Source organism: Rhinolophus ferrumequinum, chromosome 21 (genome assembly GCF_004115265.2).
Source record: "Rhinolophus ferrumequinum isolate MPI-CBG mRhiFer1 chromosome 21, mRhiFer1_v1.p, whole genome shotgun sequence".
NCBI lineage: Eukaryota > Metazoa > Chordata > Mammalia > Chiroptera > Rhinolophidae > Rhinolophus > Rhinolophus ferrumequinum.
The window spans coordinates 27,036,749-27,056,515 of NC_046304.1; the positions used below are offsets into that span (position 1 = coordinate 27,036,749).

Genomic DNA, 19,767 nt, shown 5'->3' on the forward strand with positions numbered 1-19,767 from the left:
TCACTGCTTGTATAAAGGTCCATCGAGCTTTGTGTCATTTCTGAATTTGGTCAACATACTATCAACGTCCTTACTTGTTCTCACTTCCATTCTTCCTATTCTCAGTAATTCCTTGAAGTTTAGCTTTCTTACCTACAAATTCTTATAGTCTCCCCAGATATTATTTCAGGTTAGAAACCAGTCATATTGATAGTCATATGCTTTCTTAATTAATTTCACCTACATTGGACTTTAATTCTCCTTTACTAAGTGATTTGTTATTACAGCATAAAGACTGTTCTCCTTGACAGAAAATATGGAAACAAAATAAGAGCTGTTAATATTAAGTAGGCATATATCCTCCTTATTCTTGTTTCTGAATTGTAAAAATTTTAAATTAGTTTTATTGTCTTTCCCACATCTATGAATTATTGATTTTAGATTTTCTGACACACTTAAATTTTTGTGTCACTTTTCTATACACATCTTTTATAAATATCCTTTTAAAACCTGAGTTAAGATTGCTCCGAGTGGAGTCAAAGTGGTTTTAATTGTTTTTGCCTTTAATAAAACTCATTTCTATAATCTACATAATTATATAATTTTACAATTATTTTTTAGTGCTTCACAGCTTTCCTAGTTTCAGGTTATAAGGCCATGACTATATTGTTTTTGTTCACTTTTTAAAAGTTTTCTTCCTATAATCTAGACTATGTGTATATGTGGTTACTTCTAGAATTCTCCACCCCAGCTATAACAAACTCTATAATGACAGTTTTGTCTGCAAAGGTTTCTTTCATTCCTACCAACCATGCAATTCTTCTTCATTGGCTATAAATAGATCCAGAGCAACAGTACCCTTCACTGCATCCTTTACCAGCCCCTATATTATTTTTCACAGTTTTGTTGTTAAATATTTAAAATACAGTAAGTAGAAAAAAAATTTAAATATATCTGAACTCTCACCATCCAGAGAAAATCATTGCTAATAATCTAATAATTTGGTATATATCATTCAAGATTTTTCTCATACAAATATATAAATATTTTCCCCTTACATTCTAAGAGAGAAAATGTCAGGAAGGCAAGAATTTGTCAAACACCTAGTGTTGTATTTCAAATGAAGTTAGTTGGCTATGAAGCCTGCTGAGAAATCTGCACTTCTGTTTAAATGTCTTCCTATCCAAAAAATATCTACCCTTATTCCAACTGCTTATCAGTCTTATGCTGTAGCCAGCTATATCTATCATCAATTCAAGCATTTTAACAAAATTAGAACTCCCTTCAAAACTCACTAATCTTCCTAATTGTAAGAGTTGTTTAGTTATTAGAAGCAATGATTAGACATATCAATTGTAAGTAGCTAAATATAATAGTATCCTACACAAAAATTAATTCTCAATAAATAAACATAAAAAGCTATAAATACTCAGAGGAAAACACAAAACAATAGGAGGTGGGGAAGATTAATTATACCCTTTAAAACATGACACAAATCCCAGCAGCGAAAAAGAAGAAAAAAATAGTGATTTGATGAAGTACAAAAAATTAAACCTCTACGTAGGAAAAGATTCCATAATAAAGTTTCAAAAAATAATTTACAGACTGGGATAAGCCATATGCAACACACTGCACTCAAGAGGCTACTGTCCAAATTTAACCAAAGAAGTAAAAGATCTGTACTCAGAAAATTAGAAGACACTGAAGAGAAAAATTAAAGAAGACACAAATAGATGGAAACACATACTATGCTCCTGGATAGGAAGAATTAATATCGTTAAAATGCCTAAGGCAATATACAGACTCAACGCAATTCCTCTCAAACTACCAAGGACATTTTTCACAGAAATAGAACATATAATCCTAAAATTTATATGGAACCATAAAAGACCCCTCGGCAATCTCGAGATAGCCTCGGCAATCTTGAGAAATAAGAACATAGTGGGAGGTATCATGATACCTGACACCAAATTATACTATAAGCCTACAGTAATCAAAACAGCATGGTACTGGCATAAAAACAGACACATAAATCAATGGAACAGAATAGAGAACCCAGAAATAAATCCATGCCTATATGGTCATTTAATCTATGACAATGGAAGCAAGAATTTACAATGGGAAAAAGAAAAAAGAAAAAAAAAGAATTTACAATGGAGTAAAGACAGTCTATTCAATAAATGGTGCTGGGAAACCTGGACAGACACACACACAAAAACAAAGCTGGACCACCTCCTTACACCATATACAAGAATAAATTCAAAACGGATTAAAGACTTAAATGTAAATTCTAAAACCATAAAACTCCTAGAAGAAAATATAGGAAGAAAGTTTACAGACATTACCCAGAGCAATATTTTTACTGATATATCCCCTCGGGCAAGGGAAGTAAGAGAAAAACATATGGGATTATGTCAAACTAAAAAGTTTTTTCACAGCAGGGGAAACCATCAATAAAACAAAAAGGGATCCTACTGAATGAGAGAAGATATATGTCAATGATATATCTGATAAGGAGTTAATATCCAAAATTTATTTTAAAACTCACTCAACTCAACTCCAAAAAAACAAACACCCAATTAAAAAATGGGCAGAAGACACGAAGAGACATTCTTCTAAAGAGGACATACAGATGGCAAACAGATATATGAAAAAATGCTCAACCCCACTAATCATTAGAGAAATGCAAATAAAAACCAGAATGAGATAGCACCTCACCCCAGTCAAAATGGCTATCATCAATAAATCAACAAACAAGTGCTGGCGAGGATGTGGACAAAAGGGAACCCTTGTGCACTGTTGGTGGGATTGCAGATTGGTGCAGCCACTATGGAAATCAGTATGGAGGTATCTCAAAAAACTGAAAGTGGAACTATCTTATGACCCAGCAATTCCTCTCCTAGGTATCTATCCAGAGAAATCCAAAACTCTAATTTGAAAACAATTTATGCACCCAATTTTTACTGCAGCACTATACACAATAGCCAAGACATGGAAACAACCAAAATGCCCATTGGTAGATGACTGGATTAAGAAACTGTGGTATTGAGTCCACAGTGGAGGGTCAGAAGGATCTATTGTGATGTCAGAGGGGTAGTAGATTGGGGGAGGAGGGTTATCACTGTGTGAGGGATATAAATGATAAATGTCTATACATTGTTTTGTATACCTGAAATTAAAAAAAGAGAAACTGTGGTACATTTATTCAATGGAGTATTACGCAGCCATAAAGAATGAAATCTTAACCATTTGCAATAATATGGATGGACCTACAGAATATTATGCTAAGTGAAATAAGTCAGAAAGAGAAAGACAAAAACCATGTGATCTCATTTATATGTGGAATCTAAAGAAAAAAACAACGAACAAACTAATCAGAAATAGTCTCAGAGATATAGAGGAAAAACTGAGGGTTGCTAGATGGGATGGGAGGTAGGGATGAGGGAGAAGGTGAGGGGATTGAAAAGCACAAATTGGTAACCACAAGATTGCCACAGAGATACGAAAGTCAGTTTGGGGAATATAATCAATAATGTTGTAAAGTTTTTGTAGGGTATCCGATGGACACTTGTCTTATTAGGGAGACCATTTCAGGGATAGTGTAGATGCCTGATCACTGCACTGTACACCTGAAGCTGAAGCTGAATAATAATGAATGTCAACTATAATTTCATATATATATATATGTATGTATGACCATATATATATACATATATGGTCACAAGAAGTGGAGTACAGCATTAGTTAGGAATAGAGACAGTGGAAATGTAACAGCTGTATACGATGTCAGAGGGGTAGTAGATTGGGGGGGAAGGGTTATCACTTTGTGAGGGGTATAAAAAATAAATGCCTAACTATTACATTGTTTTGTACACCCGAAACTAAAAAAAAAAAAGAGAGAGAGATTTAAAAGACAAACAAAAGCACCAGGGAGAGAAAGCAAAGAAATAAAGACTTAAAAAAATTTAAAAAAAAAGAGGCTACTGTCCATAATACATATACACTTCCTACAAATTAATAATAAAGATAAATACAAAAACCCACAAAGGATATAAACAAGCATTTGTAGAAGAAACACAAACCCCAATAAGCATATGGAAAGATGCTAAACTAATACATTCAAATTAAAGAGATATATTTAGCTCATCAGACTGGCAAAAATCAAGATTGAAAATATCCAGTGTTAACACCATGGGGACATCTTTTCTCTCAGATACTACTGGAGGTAGTGCAAACTGATGTTAACTTTCTGAAAATTTGAAGAATTAAATTTTTTAAATTTCCATACCACATATTCCAACAATCTCAATTACAGAAATTCATTATACAATAATACAAGTATATGCAAATGTGTATAAAAAAATCTACATAAATCTGACAATTAAGTTCGCGAACTCATCCTAGAAAAAGTGCTGCATACCTCATTGCTGAATATCACTATGGTCACCTTTGAAATACACCCCTTGGGAAGCTATGCACCAATGCCAGCACCTAGTCCACCCTTCAAAGCAATTTTGGAACTCTTTCTGGAATGGCCATCAGAGCTGTTGTATTACACTTGATGTCTTGAATGTCATCAAAATGTCTTCCTTTCAATATTTCCTTTATCTTTGGTAAAGAAAGAAATCATTGGGGGCCAGATCAGGTGAATAGAGAGGGTGTTCCAATACAGTTATTTGTCTACTGGCTAAAAACTCCCTCACAGACAGTGCAGTGTGGGCTGATGCATTGTCGTGATGCAAGAGCCTTGAATTGTTGGCGAAAAGTTCAGGTTATCTAACTTTTTCAAGTAGCCTTTTCAGCACTTCCAAATAGTAAATTTTGGTTAATTGTTTGTCCAGTTGGTACAAATTCATAATGAATAATCCCTCTGATATCAAAGAAGGTTAGCAATATCGGTGCAACAAGCTCATGAACTTGTCAGACCTTGTAAGGTCTGTAAGGTCTACATAAGTATGATCTCAATTTAGTTATAAATATATTTGCATAAAAAAGGACTAGAGAAAAATATTCCTAAAGAGCTATTTGAAGTAGCAAAATACAGTAGTTTTTCTGTTCTTTCATGTAGTTTCAAAAATGAGCATGTGTCTTCTATTGAATCAGAAATTAAAATGCTAATTATGTGGAGCTTATATTCTAGTAGGAAACTCTGTATAGAATAAGTTAATATAGAATAATTTCCTTGTAAATTAAATATCTATTTATTTGAGAAATAGGACATTGTCATTCTCTTCAAGTTATTAAATGCCTTATGTATTTTTCTAAAGGTACTTGTTAGATACCTCTCTTGACTATACTTGACTCCTAGCCATCAGGTAAAATGGTACTTTATAGCACAATCAAATCTTCAACTTGTAGTTTTAAAAACTTAAATATTTGGAGTAAGTTTCACACCTGTGTCAAATTTAGAAAATAAATGTTTTGTTCATTAAAAAAATGATGTTTGGGGCTGGCCCGGTGGCTCAGGGGGTTGGAGCGCCGTCTCCAATGGAACTGAAGTTGCCAGTTCCATTCCCACATGGGCCAGTGAGCTGCGCCCTCTACAGCTAAGGTTTTGAATAACAGCTCTCCCTGGAGCTGGCAGGCAGAGGTTGGCGTGAGCTGCCTCGGGCTGCTGTGCGCTGCTGTGGGCTACCATGTACTGCCAGGAAAGGCCGGTGGCCAGCGTGAGTGGCCGGTGGCCAGTGTGAGCAGCCGGCAGCTGGCGAGAGCTGCCGTGAGCTGCTGTGAGTGGCCAACTGATGACCAGCGACCGACTGCCTCAGCCTGGGGAGCGCAAGGCTCACAACACCAGCATGGGCCAGGGAGCTGGGTCCTACACAACTAGACTGAGAAATAACAGCTTAAACCAGAGTGCGGGGGGAGGTAGAAAAAAGGGGGAAAATGATGTTCATTCTTTTCCACTATTAACAAGATACAAAATATAGATCAAAAATAAAAATACAAGAAATATCTTTTCCCATGTAAAATTACAGTAACCCTTCCTTTAAGAGTTCCACAGATAATTCGATGTTCATATTGTTTTTCAAGTGACTAGATTATAAATTTGAATTAAAAAGATAAAAGTATACTAGTGATGCTATTAAGAGCCACATAATTGGGCACATCCATGATTCAAGAATCCTATAGTCTACCTCCACTTTTTGGAACGTTTTATTCTAAGGGTAAAATATCTCTTTTCTTTATTTTCCATTCTGAGTTTCTCTCTAATTTAGGTCTCCTCTTCTGAGTTGTCCTGATTATAACAAACCAGTGGTATTCAATTAAACCTTTTAAACAAATCAGTGTTTTGTAAGTACAGATTTTTAAGCACAGTTAACATATTAAAACACAGCCTAATATATAGAGTTCATAAGTTAGATGCTTTTGAAAGGTGGTATTCTTCAGTATTTATTGAAACAACATAATTAATGATACCTAAAACGACCAAGTTGTAGAATTATAAATGAGGAAATGACACAGATTATGGAGAAATATTTTATTTATGTGTAACACAGAAACGTCAATCAAAAATGCACTCTTTTTATAGAGAAAAACTTCAGTAACCTTTATCAGAAAGTATATTACTAAACATATTTTATATATAATATTTAAAGTCATCAGTCTGAACTTTCACTTGGGTCAATCAGTGCTGAAGATGGGAATATTCCTCCACAGACACTTTTTTCTTTTTACTACAAATCATCATCTTTTGCAATCATAAACACCAAAAATGACATGCTAAGACAATCTTTTGATATGCAACTAATTTTAAGTAAAAAAAAAAAAACCCTGGATATTACTACATATAATCAGTAAAAGTAGAAATAGCATTAAGACAATTCAAAAAAGATAATGTTTAGATATAGAATGAATTTATTTGAAATTCTTACTTGGAATCATTTGCCATCTTATTGCTGGAAAATGCTCCTGATAATTACTAAGACAGAGTCAAATTAACTGCTAGTTTAAAAAACTAACATTATTCAGAGTGCTGACTCTGAAGCTACACTGTATGGGTTCCTATCGTAGCCACTTACCAGTTGTGTGAACTTAGACGTATTTCTTACTTAGTATCTCAGTTTCCTTACCTGTAATGTGTAGTTGATAACAGTGCCTACTTCATTTGGTTGTTGTGAGAATTAAATAAATTAATACATGCAAAGTACCAGGACCAGTGCTCTACATTACAAGCATTATTTAAGCATTTCTTATCTTACTATTATTGTTATAAGAACAGCTTAAGCTTATAAAACTATTGTATAGCACATTAAAATAAAAGAATTACACGGATGGAGATCTATATTGGACTTGCTTCCTACAGCTTATTGTAGTTTCTATCAACTTCAATAATGCATAAGCCAAGATAGTTGGCATTCAATCAGCAATTCCATATTTTAAAAAATCAGATAAAACATTTACACACAAGGAAATCTAAAATACAATGTGTTGTTAAGGATGAGAAACATGTATTGCTAAATGCTATCTAAAACACACTATTTTTTATACTAAAACTATTAGCCACAAGCTATATTATAGAAAATGATGCCCTAAAAGACATCTATGCATACAGTAATATAAAAATGTGCAGATAAGAATGTTCACTGCATCTTTTCTTAATCTTTACTTATAAATCCAGGACACTTTACTTCAAATGCATTCATAAAAAACGTTCAATATTCAAAAGTATTTAATACATCTAAATATGCTTTTGAACACTGAAAGTTCTAAAACACTGAACATTGATCTTCACTGACATAGAAAAATTGCATTGAAAATATCCTCCTATTCATTTTTTCTTATATTTTGCACTCTGGTATGTACATAATGTTATTTTTAACATTAAGCACATCAGCAAATTCATGTAAATTCTATTTTAATTTGGATTCTTACACTGTCCCTAAAGCAGTGGATTCTCAAACTTTAATGTTCATCATAATTACCTGAATTTTTATTCAAAACAAGATTCCTGGAACCCACAGAAATTCTCATTCAGTAGGTGTGGACAGGAGCACAGGAACTTGCATTTTTAACGATATATTCCAGATGATTCTGAAGTAGGTAATTCATATCCAACACTTTAACACTGTTCTAATCATTCAGTTTATGATATGGATGCTGTGGTTTAATTCGTTAAATATTAGTTCAGTGCCTTCTATGTACAAAGCTTAGTGCTGTGGATCAAATGTGAATTTTGCTTCAAGGAAGGTACGTAAAATTAATAGAGATAAGGCCTGCATACAAATGATGTAATAAAAAGGAAGGATTATTGAATGCCTTTTAAAAAGATACAGATGAAATACTGGGGAGTTCAAGGAAGGGAATAATTACTTCCCGTTGACCTCATAGAAATTCTTCTAGTAGGAGATAGCATTTGAAATGAGTGTTGAAAGCTGTCTCTTTAGATTGTAAAGATAGAGAAAATAAACTAATAATTCTCTCACTGAATGATAAATATGTCTAGTGATAAACATCACTCCTTCAAACTCGAAAAATCATTCCTAAATTTTATATGTTGATTTTTAATCTGGGTCATGGTCTTGTGTTGTCCTGTATATCCAACCAGCAGCGTGATGTGCTTCTATCTCTCCGGACATGTCCTTGAAAGAATCTGTTTTAGTACTTTTAGTACATTTATCCTATGAAAGATAAGGTCACGCTGTGGATACTGATAGAGAGACATACTTATCCTTTCATAAATCTTCAGGAAGTAAATAGGATTTAAGCATAGTTGAAATGAGAACACTTCAGGCAGTCGTCTGTTCTAAAATCTCCACATTGGTTGGCATGAGATAGCACTGATGAGAGAAATGATCAGGAAAAAAAAGAGAAAAAGAGTTTACAATTTAGATACCATTGTTCTAAAAGCCAATTAAGACAAATTAGAGGGCAAAAGAAACAGCATAAGGCTCTTCTGTTTCCTGGTTATGTGGCATTTTGTTTAACATTAGTGGCATTTCAATGACTTGTAGTTTTTAAAATTCCCTCATCTTCCCAAAGATGCAGTGAACACAAAGTCCACCGGGCCCGATATTGACTGACTGAATGAATGAATGAATGAATGATTTTCAGGGTTATCCCTCCAGCCTTTCTTGCAGGTTTACCCTTCTTTATTCAGAGAAACAACAGACAAGTCCCAAATTCGCTATGCTCTCTCATTTCCATGCTTTTGCACATGACAGTCTCTCTGCTGGAATGCTTTTCAGCTCCCTCCTCCTCTTGGCTAATTTCTATTTAGTCTTCTAAATTCAACTTAATATCCCCTTCCAGAATCTAACAGACTACACTGGCACACCCACCCCAGTTTCCCATGAAATCCTCTGCACCACTGTGTCTTAACTCTTATCAGTACATAGAGAGGCATCAAGATTACAAGCTTTAAAGTCAGATACATCTGAGTTCAAATACTGGTTCTACTACCACGTACTGTGTGACTTTGGATGATTTACCTTATGTTGCTAAACATTAATTTCTTGATAAAAACAGAAAATAACAACAAAAGAACAGAAGATAACATATGATATGTGCTTAGTATATCACCTCATCCATAACAGAGTTAATAACTTTTATTATATTCACATTGTACTGTACTTGCTGGTTAATTTCTCCTACTTTTCCTCTCAACTCCACATTTCTTGAGGAAGGAAACAAGTATTTTACTTCTGTATAAGCAGCATCTAGCACAGTGCATGGCATATAGTAGGTACTTAATGATTTTTTGATGACTAAATAAATATTACTCCTATTATAGTAAAATTAATTTGCCATTTGAAATAGTTTCTGCAATGAGGTGAAAAACAAGTGACTAAGAGAATAAACTCCATTAATGTCAGTTTAAAAGTAGGATACTGTCTTTAATCAAATTGGTTTTTAGGATTTACTGTTAACTATATGTATTACAAAATACAAAATGATTTAATATCAAGCTTGAACATAGCTGATCATATATGCCTCAGGAACTGAATACCTGTAATTTTTTCATGGTATATATTAACCACAAAATTACCAAACCATACATAAGACTATCTTTATTTAGACAACTACTTAGAACTAAGTTATAGTAAAATAAACAGCTTTTTTTAAAACCAAGGTAATTCTTAATTAAACTCTCCATTTATAGTCCTTAGAGAAATGAGAAGAAATTTAGTTTCATGATTTGGTAATTTTGACCTATGTAAGAATATAAAAATATACTAATTACTTAATGTAATATTTAATGGACTTTTCCATTGTGATGTTTAATTAGTTGGTTTGAGTATTTGTAAGGCCTCATTCCAAGAGAATGCTTTTATATTTGATCTTCAGTATATTTTCATCTACAGTTTATTTTTACAGCTTTACACTAGATGATATCACTTGTCCTATTTCCTCTTCCTTTCCTTGATAATCAAGGATAGTTTTACTTTAGTATTATATGTTGAACATAAACTGGATATTTTAACATATAAAATGGAATTCTGACTCTAAAGGACAAGCTTTACTTTGAGCCATTTTTTTTAATGCATTATGCAAAGGAATAATGATTTTACAATGATAATGATTACAAAACTGTTACAGCATGAACCCAATGGTGGGAACTGTAATCCATTAGACTTCCAGAATACAAGTGATCATTGCTTTATGTTAATATATAATCCACTGCTTACTAATGACCAGAATGTATTTTACTGGCTTCTAAAAAATCCCATACTGAATATATGACATTAATATAAACTGCAAACTAATTGAGCAAAAATATTTCTCTTTTCTGTTTACTTAATTAAAAAAAAAATTAAAAAGGATTTCTTTCCAAAAGGGACACTATGTTGAGTAGTGTTAAAACTGTATAGAAAATAGATGCCTTTGGCTACTTCAATAATTATTATTGAATTCAAAAATCTAAATAGATTGCAGGATTAGTCAAGTACAAAATGGAAAAAAATATCTCAAGGCAAAATAGTGATATGTTTGTTTGTTTGGCATTGTTATGAACTACACAACAAGTTGTAAACCATTTTTAGGCTACTTTTTAAAGAATTTCTAGATTTCAATTTGTGTTTTTAATAAGTAGCACTAATTGTTGATCTTTTCTTTCATTAGAAACAAGATTTACAAACATATTTGGTGCAAAAACCTTACACTGCTCTTTATTTACAGATAATACCAAAGCAAGAGGACTTTTTGGATGGAAGATGAAATAAAAATCCAACCACCCCCTCTCCCTCAAAAGGGAGGTCATGGTTAGGAAAGTGGATATTCCACGAAAAAGAAATAGCATCTACAAAGGCAAAGAGACAAGAAATAACAACACATCTTTAGAGAATTGCTGTGAATTCAATTATATTGGAAAATACAGTGAGGCTAGAGGAAAAAGAGACTAATGGCAAATTTTCTGTGAGGTTACTAAACTAATCACAGCAAGCAGTGATAAGAACCTGAGCTAAGCAACAGCAGTAGTCAAAATTCAAACAATTGAATTGCATTTTCACTGAGATTTTTTCCTTATAGAAATATGTTTGTAATGTAGCATGAAAATCGTAAAATGAACTTTATAACTATAACCTCTCAAAAATCATTCTGCCTGAAATCATTCAACTGATAATGGAAACTTGAGAAAGTTCTTTAAAATTTCTGTGCTTTGGCTTTTGCATCTGCAAAATGGGCTAATAATAGAACTTAATTAACCTCAAATACTTTTTGCAAGGATTAAATAAAGTAACAAATATAATATAGTGCCTGAACAAGCTCTCAATAAATGCAGTAGCAACAACAGAAACTACTACTACTACTAGCTCTGGAATTATTATTTCAGGTGCAGACAATGGTGACCCATAGAGGTTTAAATTGTTAACTAAGTCTTATAGCAAGATATTTATATTTCTCAATCCAAGAGTAGAGAATATGCTGGCAAAGAGCATCTGAATGCAAATTTGTATTTATCTGTTTTAAAGGCTGAAGTTACTTCTAGACGCAGTTAACTTTCCATATGACCTTGAAAAATTGAAAATATTTTGTTCCTCTGATTGTGTATAAGTAGATTGTGACTAATAAGACATATGTCTTTCACGTAATAGATGAGACTGCATTTATAAGCTGCCATAAACCAAGACTATATGAACTAATAAATATTCAGGGTTTCCAAAAATCAAATCCTAAAACTTCAGAGGTCATTCCTATTGCAAAATCAGTAATAGCCTGATTTAATGACTGTCACTGCTCACATTTATGTAATAACTTGTTAGGTTCAATAAAAAAAATATGTTCACAACATGATTTTCGCCCTCTACAGTTTTAACCTAAGAAATAATTTTATATATCACAAACCTCAAACACAATTTAATAAATACTACATATATCACCTTAAGGGCATTCATTACTTTTGTTGTTGGTGGTGCTTGTTTTTTTTTTTAATGCAAAGGTGAGTATTGTAGTAAAATAGCTGTAGCACTTCTCAAAAACCAGCCTTATTAAAAAGCAATTTTTGTTTTAGTCTTTGTATTTAGATTCGCAAAGCAGAAAAACGTAAGAAATTACTATACAGGGGGTGCCCAGAAAATGTATACACATTTTAGGAAAGGAAAACTGTATTAAAATTATAATACTCAATATATACTGATAACAAAAGATGACTACAAGTCACGTTTGACTTCTGCAATTACAAGAGGTGCTCAAAGTGGTTACCATCAGCATCCAGACACTTCTGATTACGGCGAACTACTTGAGCAACACTGACCAAAGTGTCCATTTGTATACATTTTTTTTTCACCCCCCCGTATATGGATTGAAGATCAGAAGTTTTGCCTTGTGGTAGAAGTAGGTCAAATTCTTCAAATCCATAAAAGATAAGAACAGCAATGTTTCTGTAGGAAATCTTATAAATCATTATAGGATCACATCACCAGGAAAAAAAGTATTTTTGATACTTCTAACTAGCAGATTAGTCTTTTGATTCTTTTTCTTTGATAATTTAAGCTTAAGCTAGGAAGTAATGGACTGGTCTTCCTCAGAACTACACACCAGAAGGTAAAGTCGTAAGGGAAAATACACACAAGGAATTAAGATTATTCTCAACCTTTTAACTAGCTCATTTCTCTCTATACAGTGTCATCATTCTTCAAACTTGTCATTGTTCACAATATTCTCAAAGAATTTACATGAGAATATTCCTAAATCCATGAAAATGTTACAAAGTTGTGGAGTATTAATCAGTAATGAGAACTGCAAACATATTTCCGCAGCTATATAACTGAAAATGTTAAACACACACACACACACACACAAACACCAATAACAACATCAAATAGGAAGCAAGCTTCTCTACCATTCAGAGGAGAGCAGTGGAAAAAAGTAATAACTAAGAGAAAGAAGGGACTAAGAATAGGCCTACAAAAATCTGGAATGAAAACAACCTGGTAGACTGAGCAGATAAAAAGTTGAAGATTCATTCATTTGTTCAACAAATAGTTAATGAGTGCCCACTATGTGCCAGGACCTGTACTAGGTGCTGCATACACAAAGATGAACAAAACATTCTTTACCTGTTGCCTTCAGTCTAAGGAAGAACTTAAAAAACACATGAATGTATATGAATTGTGATAAGTGGATATAAAGGATGCTATGAAAACCAAGACTTAATTTAGACCATAGGTAAGGAAACACCTCTATGAGGACGAGATATTTAAGGTAATACCTACTGGTTGAGTTGGACAGTGGAAAGAAGGGGAAAAGTTGCTTGGGCAAAGAAAACAAAAGTACAGAGAACCTGAGACAGGGCAGAGCATGGCAGGTTCTGGGAACTAAATCAAGACCACTGTGATTGAAGCATAGAAACCTAAGCAAGAGCAGAAGCTGATCAAAGAGAGACCAAATGATTATTACATGAAAAACTGATGGAAGGGAGGGAAATGTGGAACCAGAAACAGCAGTTAAGAGCACTGCTACAAGCCAACTAAGAGCTGACAGAACCTTGGACCAGGTTGGTAGGAGTGAAGACAAAAAGGATTGGGAGAGTATTTTTCTTTCATGTAGATGTAAAATTAAAAGACCTCTAAACAAAATAATTAAAATGTTCCTCCATCTTATTTCTCTACTGTGATATGAAGAATTACTAAAATGGTCCCCCAAAGATGTCACACTTTAATCACCAAAATCTGTGAATACCAATGAGATATTCCTATGTTGTGTTATGTTATATGGCAAGTTGATCATAAAATAGGGAGATTATCTTGGCAGACCTGACTTAATCACATGAACTCTTAAAAGCAGAGAGCTTTCTCTGGTTAGCAGTAAAAGAAGCCAGAGAGATTTAAAGAATAAAGACTGATGTGTCATTGCTGGTTTGAAGATGGAGAGGTCCCTGTGAGAAGGAATGTGGGTGGCTTACAGGAGTGATAACCAACCCCTGCCTGACAGCCAGCAAGGAAATGAGGACCTCAAACCTACAACAAGGTTCTAGATTCTGTTAAAAACCTGAATGGGCTGGGAAGTAGAATCTTCCCGAGCCTACAGAGAAGAGCCCAGCCTGACCGATACCTTGACTTTGGCCTTGACTTGAGACCTTAAGCAGAGAACCCAGCTGAACATCCCTGGACTTTTGACCTACAAAACTGTAAGACAATAAATGAGTGTTATTTTAAGTTAACTAAGTTTATGGTGACATGTTACACAGCAATAGAAAAAACTACTACCCCATAAACTATGTGAGGAGAAATTAACATTCAATAATCTAAATCAGATTATTCTCTAGTCACAGAAAGAAATCTGGGGAAAATAAATTCAGCTTGCTATTCCTCCAAAGGCTAAATTAAGATGTATTTGGTGATTGGAGTGAGAACCCATTTAAATATTAACTTTGAAATTAAATATATGTGTTACAGAATAAAAGCTTTTGTTATTAAGTCTAAATCTGTGCCATTCGATATGGTGGTCCCTAACCCCACATAGCTACTAAATAGATATGTGCTGTAAGTGTAAAATATACACAGGATTTTGAAAACTTGGTATAAAAAAATGTGAAATATCTCAATGATATTTTAACATTGATTACATTTTTAAATGATAATATATTTGGATATATTGGGTTAAAGAAAATAAATTATTAAAACTAAACTCTCAAATATATGGTGATGGAAGGAGAACTGACTCCGGGTGGTGAACAAACAATGTAATTTATAGATGATGTAATACAGAATTGTACACCTGAAATCTATGTAATTTTACTAACAATTGTCACCCCAATAAATAAATAAAAAAAAAACTAAACTCATCTATCTCTTCAATTTTTAAAATTTGGTTAATAGAAAATTTTAAATTATGTATGTGGCTCAATTATATTCCTATTGAACAGTGCTGGTCTAAACTTCTGGACAAGCGACCTCTTCCAAAATGCCCAACATCAAAATCATAGTCAGCTCACATATTCTCATATTTCCAACATACCATGTTTCCCTGAAAATAATACCAGGTCTTATATTAATTTTTGCTCCAAAAGACGCATAAGGGCTTATGTTCAGGGGATGTCATCCTGAAAAATCATGCTAGGGCTTATTTTCCGGTTAGGTCTTATTTTTGGGGAAACACAGTAGTTCAGTGGCATTAATGCCACTGTATTTTATACAGCTGTACAAAAATACAAGGTGAGTGGTATGGCAGTTGAAGTATTAGTGAGGACATGGAGAAACCAGATCTCTCATACAGTACTGGTGGACAAAGTAATTTGGCAATATCTAACAAAGTAAATGTGTACATAGTTCACAACTTCAATCTGACAATTCCACTTCTAGGTATATACCCAAGAAATCTATGAACACAGGCACGCGGAATCATGTCCAAACTATAGAATTATTTGTAGGGCAGAGGCTGCCAGCTATCAACCAAAGTTTGGTGTTCTTTTTTCAAAGTGTAGAGTTGTTTTTTAAATTAACTGCCAAGCCAGAGACTACATTTCCCAGTCCTGTTTGCTGAGAAATGTGGGCCCTAGGTGGGTGCCTTATGACTTGAATTCTAGTCAATGGAAAGTGAACAGAATTATATATGTCACTTCTAAGGACTGGCCCCTAAAAACCTCCAACACCATTCTCTACTCTTCTTATGTTTGCTGGATGCCTAGAGCAACCTTGGAAACCACAGGTTAAAGATGCACACCCTTTATTATTAGCCTGGGTCCCTTAATCACTCTATAAGAAAACAAACCTTTTTTCTTCATTAAAGTACTGTGTGAGCAAGAAATAAACTAACATTATGTTAATCTTTTGAGATTTCAGGATTTATGCATTAGAGCAGCTAGTATTAAATAATACAGTATATAATACGCAAAAATTAAACAACCCAAATGTCTATCAATAGATTAGATAAATCATAGTACAATCACACAATGGAATGCTATGTAGTAGCCAAAATGAAAAAAAAACTACATCTATATGTATGAACATGAATAAATCTTTTTTAAGAAGTTGGTCTCAAGATAGCTAGTTACAAAACAAAGACTCAGAGAATAAGTGGCAGCCTGAGAAGTAGGAAAAAAACCTAAAAAGTACAGTTAATACTGGATGGTTGGTATTTATTTTCTTTTCTTTGCTAATGTGAATTTTCTCCACTTCTTATAGTGAACATTTATTACTTTTTAATAAGAAAAAAGATGTAGTTTTAAATGAGTATTATAACTTATATTGAGAAATGTTGGAATCTTTTATACATAATCTGTCATTTCTGAATCTGAATCCATAGTTTTCTTGTCTGTAAAATAAAGTGCTTGGTCAGAAAATGATCTATCCCAACAGTGCCTTCCAATATTGATTCTTGTAACTAAGTGATATGATTTCCTTTTATAAATAACAAAATGAAAACTAAAAGCATTAAAAGTATTTTTTTTTAACACTTAGGGTTTTTTTTTTTTGGTGGGGGTATCTGTTTAAGAATTTTGAAGTTACTTTACATGAACAAGCCAGCCATTTTATATCTGAATAAAAATAGGTTAATAGCCCCTGCATAAAACACAGTATAAATGATGAAATCTCTGATTTAAAGCAAAATATTTTCCACCTTTAATTTTGCTAGTTTTACTTCAAATCCAAACTTCTATTCTCAATTAGATAGCCATTTTACCTTTTCAAGTTTTATGCATATCAAAATTAATCTTGCTTTCCTTCCATATGGAAAACATATGTCTACCTGCCATCATCTTTATATAGGTTTCATTTTTTAAAAAAAACTTTTACTGGCAAATGTTTGTGGCTGTTCTAAACTAATGAGTCTCTTTTTAATGGACCTTCTCTGTTTAAACGTATGTTTAATTCTGCAACTGTGTTTGTAAAGGTAAGAACTGTCAAAATAGAATTAGTCTGATGCTGAGATAAATTCTCCCACTTTGGTAAACATTTCCATTTTCTTTTTAGTAGGAAGTTTTAAACGTCTTTAAAAATGACATTGCATACGCCCATTTCTATGATAATTTACAAACACTAGGAAGACTCTAAAATGTTAACACTGTTGTCTCTGGGTGGTGCTATTACATGCCAATTTTTAAAAAAAATTTCCCAAAAAGCATTATTACTTTGGTAATCGACAGTATTTCCAAATTAAATTTTAAATAGCCTATAAAGTGTGGAACATCACTACAGCCTGCTTCTACAGCAGATGTTAAATGCTTTTTGCCTATTGATAAGCTTCTGCTTTCACAGGAAAATGATTTGATCCCCGGTCACGTTGGATAAAGACAAAACATTTCCTTTCCAGGCCCTTCTCTTAATTTAGGCTTCTGAGAAAATCCGAGAAGTGAGTCTGAATTTAATTGCAGTGAATTGTGCAGTAGTAAACTTTTGTAGGTCCGGAGTAACACCTTTCATTACAACTATCAGCAGAATGGCAAAAGATTCATTCCCAGGTTTACCAATGTTTCCAGAAACTTGTTAGTATTCTCCTCTGTCATTATTTCAGAACAATTCCGTTTAGCAAGAGACGCAATTGTAAACCGTTTCTATTTCAAGCCCATAAAAACCAGAACTGGGATGAAAGGCAAAGCCTTGACCTTTCTATTTTCGACTTTTCATCTGTGTAGCTAAGCCATCTGCTTTCTCTCCCCTACTCCATCTACTTAATGGACTGAAAATACTGCATCTAATTGCAATTTTATCAAACCAGCCTGACTTTTCCACTTTAACGACTTAGGGCTTTTTCAGGTGTCCTTCACCTGAGGGCTCGCGTGTAAAATTTTGCTTACTCTTCCCTCCCAAGTTCTCCCCGTTTCCCTCAATTAGGAGTTATCAAATATCTTTCAACTAGGATGCTAGGCGCCCATGGATTAAGCCATCTAAAGAGCTCTTCACTTTCCACATTGAGCGCCTGGCAGAAAAACCTACTCCAGTCTCTCCTCATGCATGCGGCTACCAGGCGGGTATTACAATCATTGTTGTCGCGGTTACGCAGGAAGCATCTCGCAGCGCAGCCTAGAACCGAGTCTCGTCTCCAGCCGCCAAACAAGGCGCTCAGAGAAAAAGACAGACCCGGGCGGGAGAAAAACCTCCTAGAGGCAGGGAGCTGGGAAGAAGAGGGAACTCTCAAGACTGGAAGAAAGGACCTTCGGAGGCACGAAGGAGAAAGGGTGTGTGTGGTGAAGTGGAGCAAGAAGTGGGCGGCCGAGATGAAGCTGGAAGAAAGAGCCGGGCCCGGCAGGAGGGCTCAGGGGTCGGAGGAGCGGCTCCGGGACCAGCGGGAGCACCGGGACCTAAGCGGGCGTGGGCAGCTCGCACGCAGCCTACCGCCCCAGTCCGAGCAGCGGGGGCGCTTCCAGCGGCGCCAGGCGCGGGTGTGTGTGTGGGGCGGGGGGGTGGGGGGGTGAAGAGCGGAATAGAGAGCAGTTTGAAGGGCCGACGCGGCAGGGACAGCGGGCCCACCCCCAACCGAGCCCCGCCACTTAACTATTTGTAGAGCTGCTGCAGGCACAGGTCCAGGCTCTCGCCCTCCACCTCCTCGCGGGTGATGCGCTCCGACAGCGGCCGCAGGAGCGGGGGTAGCGGCGGCAGCTGGGGCTGCGGCGGCGGCAACACGGCCGACTGCCCCGGGGCTGCCGCCGCCTCCTCCTCTTCCTCCTGCTCGCCCTCCGCTGCCGCCACCGCCTCCTCCTCGGGGTCGGGGTCTTGCTCTTGCTCCCCCTCCTCCGTGGCGGCTACCGTGACCGCCTCCTCCTCAGGCTCCTCGACCGAAGCCTCGGCCGCCTCAGCGGCTACCAGTTCGGGCTCCGGCTCGGGCTCCGATTCGGGTTCGGGTTCGGGTTCCGGCTCCGGCTCGCCGCCGCCGCAGGGTCCCCGAAACTCGCCCAAGAATAGCTCCAGGAAGCGCCGGTAAGTTTTCTCCTCAGGGATGCAGCCGGCCATCGCTGCTCATGCCCCGGGGCCGACCGGGAAGTTGGGGCGGGGGGGGGAAGCCCAGGAAGCGGAGGGGGCTGCTTTCGAGCCTCGGGCTCCCGCAAGGGCGGTTAACGGCCGCACCGGCACGAGCGATCAGCACTAGGTAGCCTGGAGAGGGCTCCCGCAGGCGTGCGCGCCGCCGAGTGCGGACGTGCGCGACCCGGGGGCGGGGGCGGAGCGCGCCTCCCCTTTCGGGTCTGGAGGGAAAGTTGGTGGCGGGCGCGCGCTCAGGGTCCAGCGGAGGCCCACCTCCTAGCCCTACAGAGAGCTCAGCCCACGCTGCCTAGAGACTGTCGCCATGACAACCAGCTCTAATTAAGAATTTCAGGGTCCCTCCCGTCGAGTCCGCGTAGTCGAACGGACGCTAGACTTCCCGCTCTCCAACTCTGAATGTCTTTATTGTATAGCTACCATAGCCTCAAGTGGA

General features: G+C 36.1%; 1 protein-coding gene and 1 non-coding gene across 2 annotated transcripts in view; both read right to left on the bottom strand.

Moving 5' to 3' along the window:
* PPM1E (protein phosphatase, Mg2+/Mn2+ dependent 1E) overlaps positions 1 to 19,470 on the bottom strand; it is a 128,241-nt gene extending 108,771 nt beyond the window's left edge. Inside the window, exon 1 of the mRNA XM_033091892.1 lies at positions 18,853 to 19,470. Coding sequence (XP_032947783.1) covers positions 18,853 to 19,307 — 455 coding nt within the window. The 5' untranslated portion in view covers positions 19,308 to 19,470. The remainder of the gene's footprint in view (positions 1 to 18,852) is intronic.
* Positions 2,988 to 3,073, bottom strand: LOC117014112 (small nucleolar RNA SNORD62). Its single transcript, XR_004421418.1, has one exon. It is a non-coding gene; the product is annotated as a small nucleolar RNA SNORD62 (small nucleolar RNA).
* Positions 19,471 to 19,767: the final 297 nt, after the last annotated feature.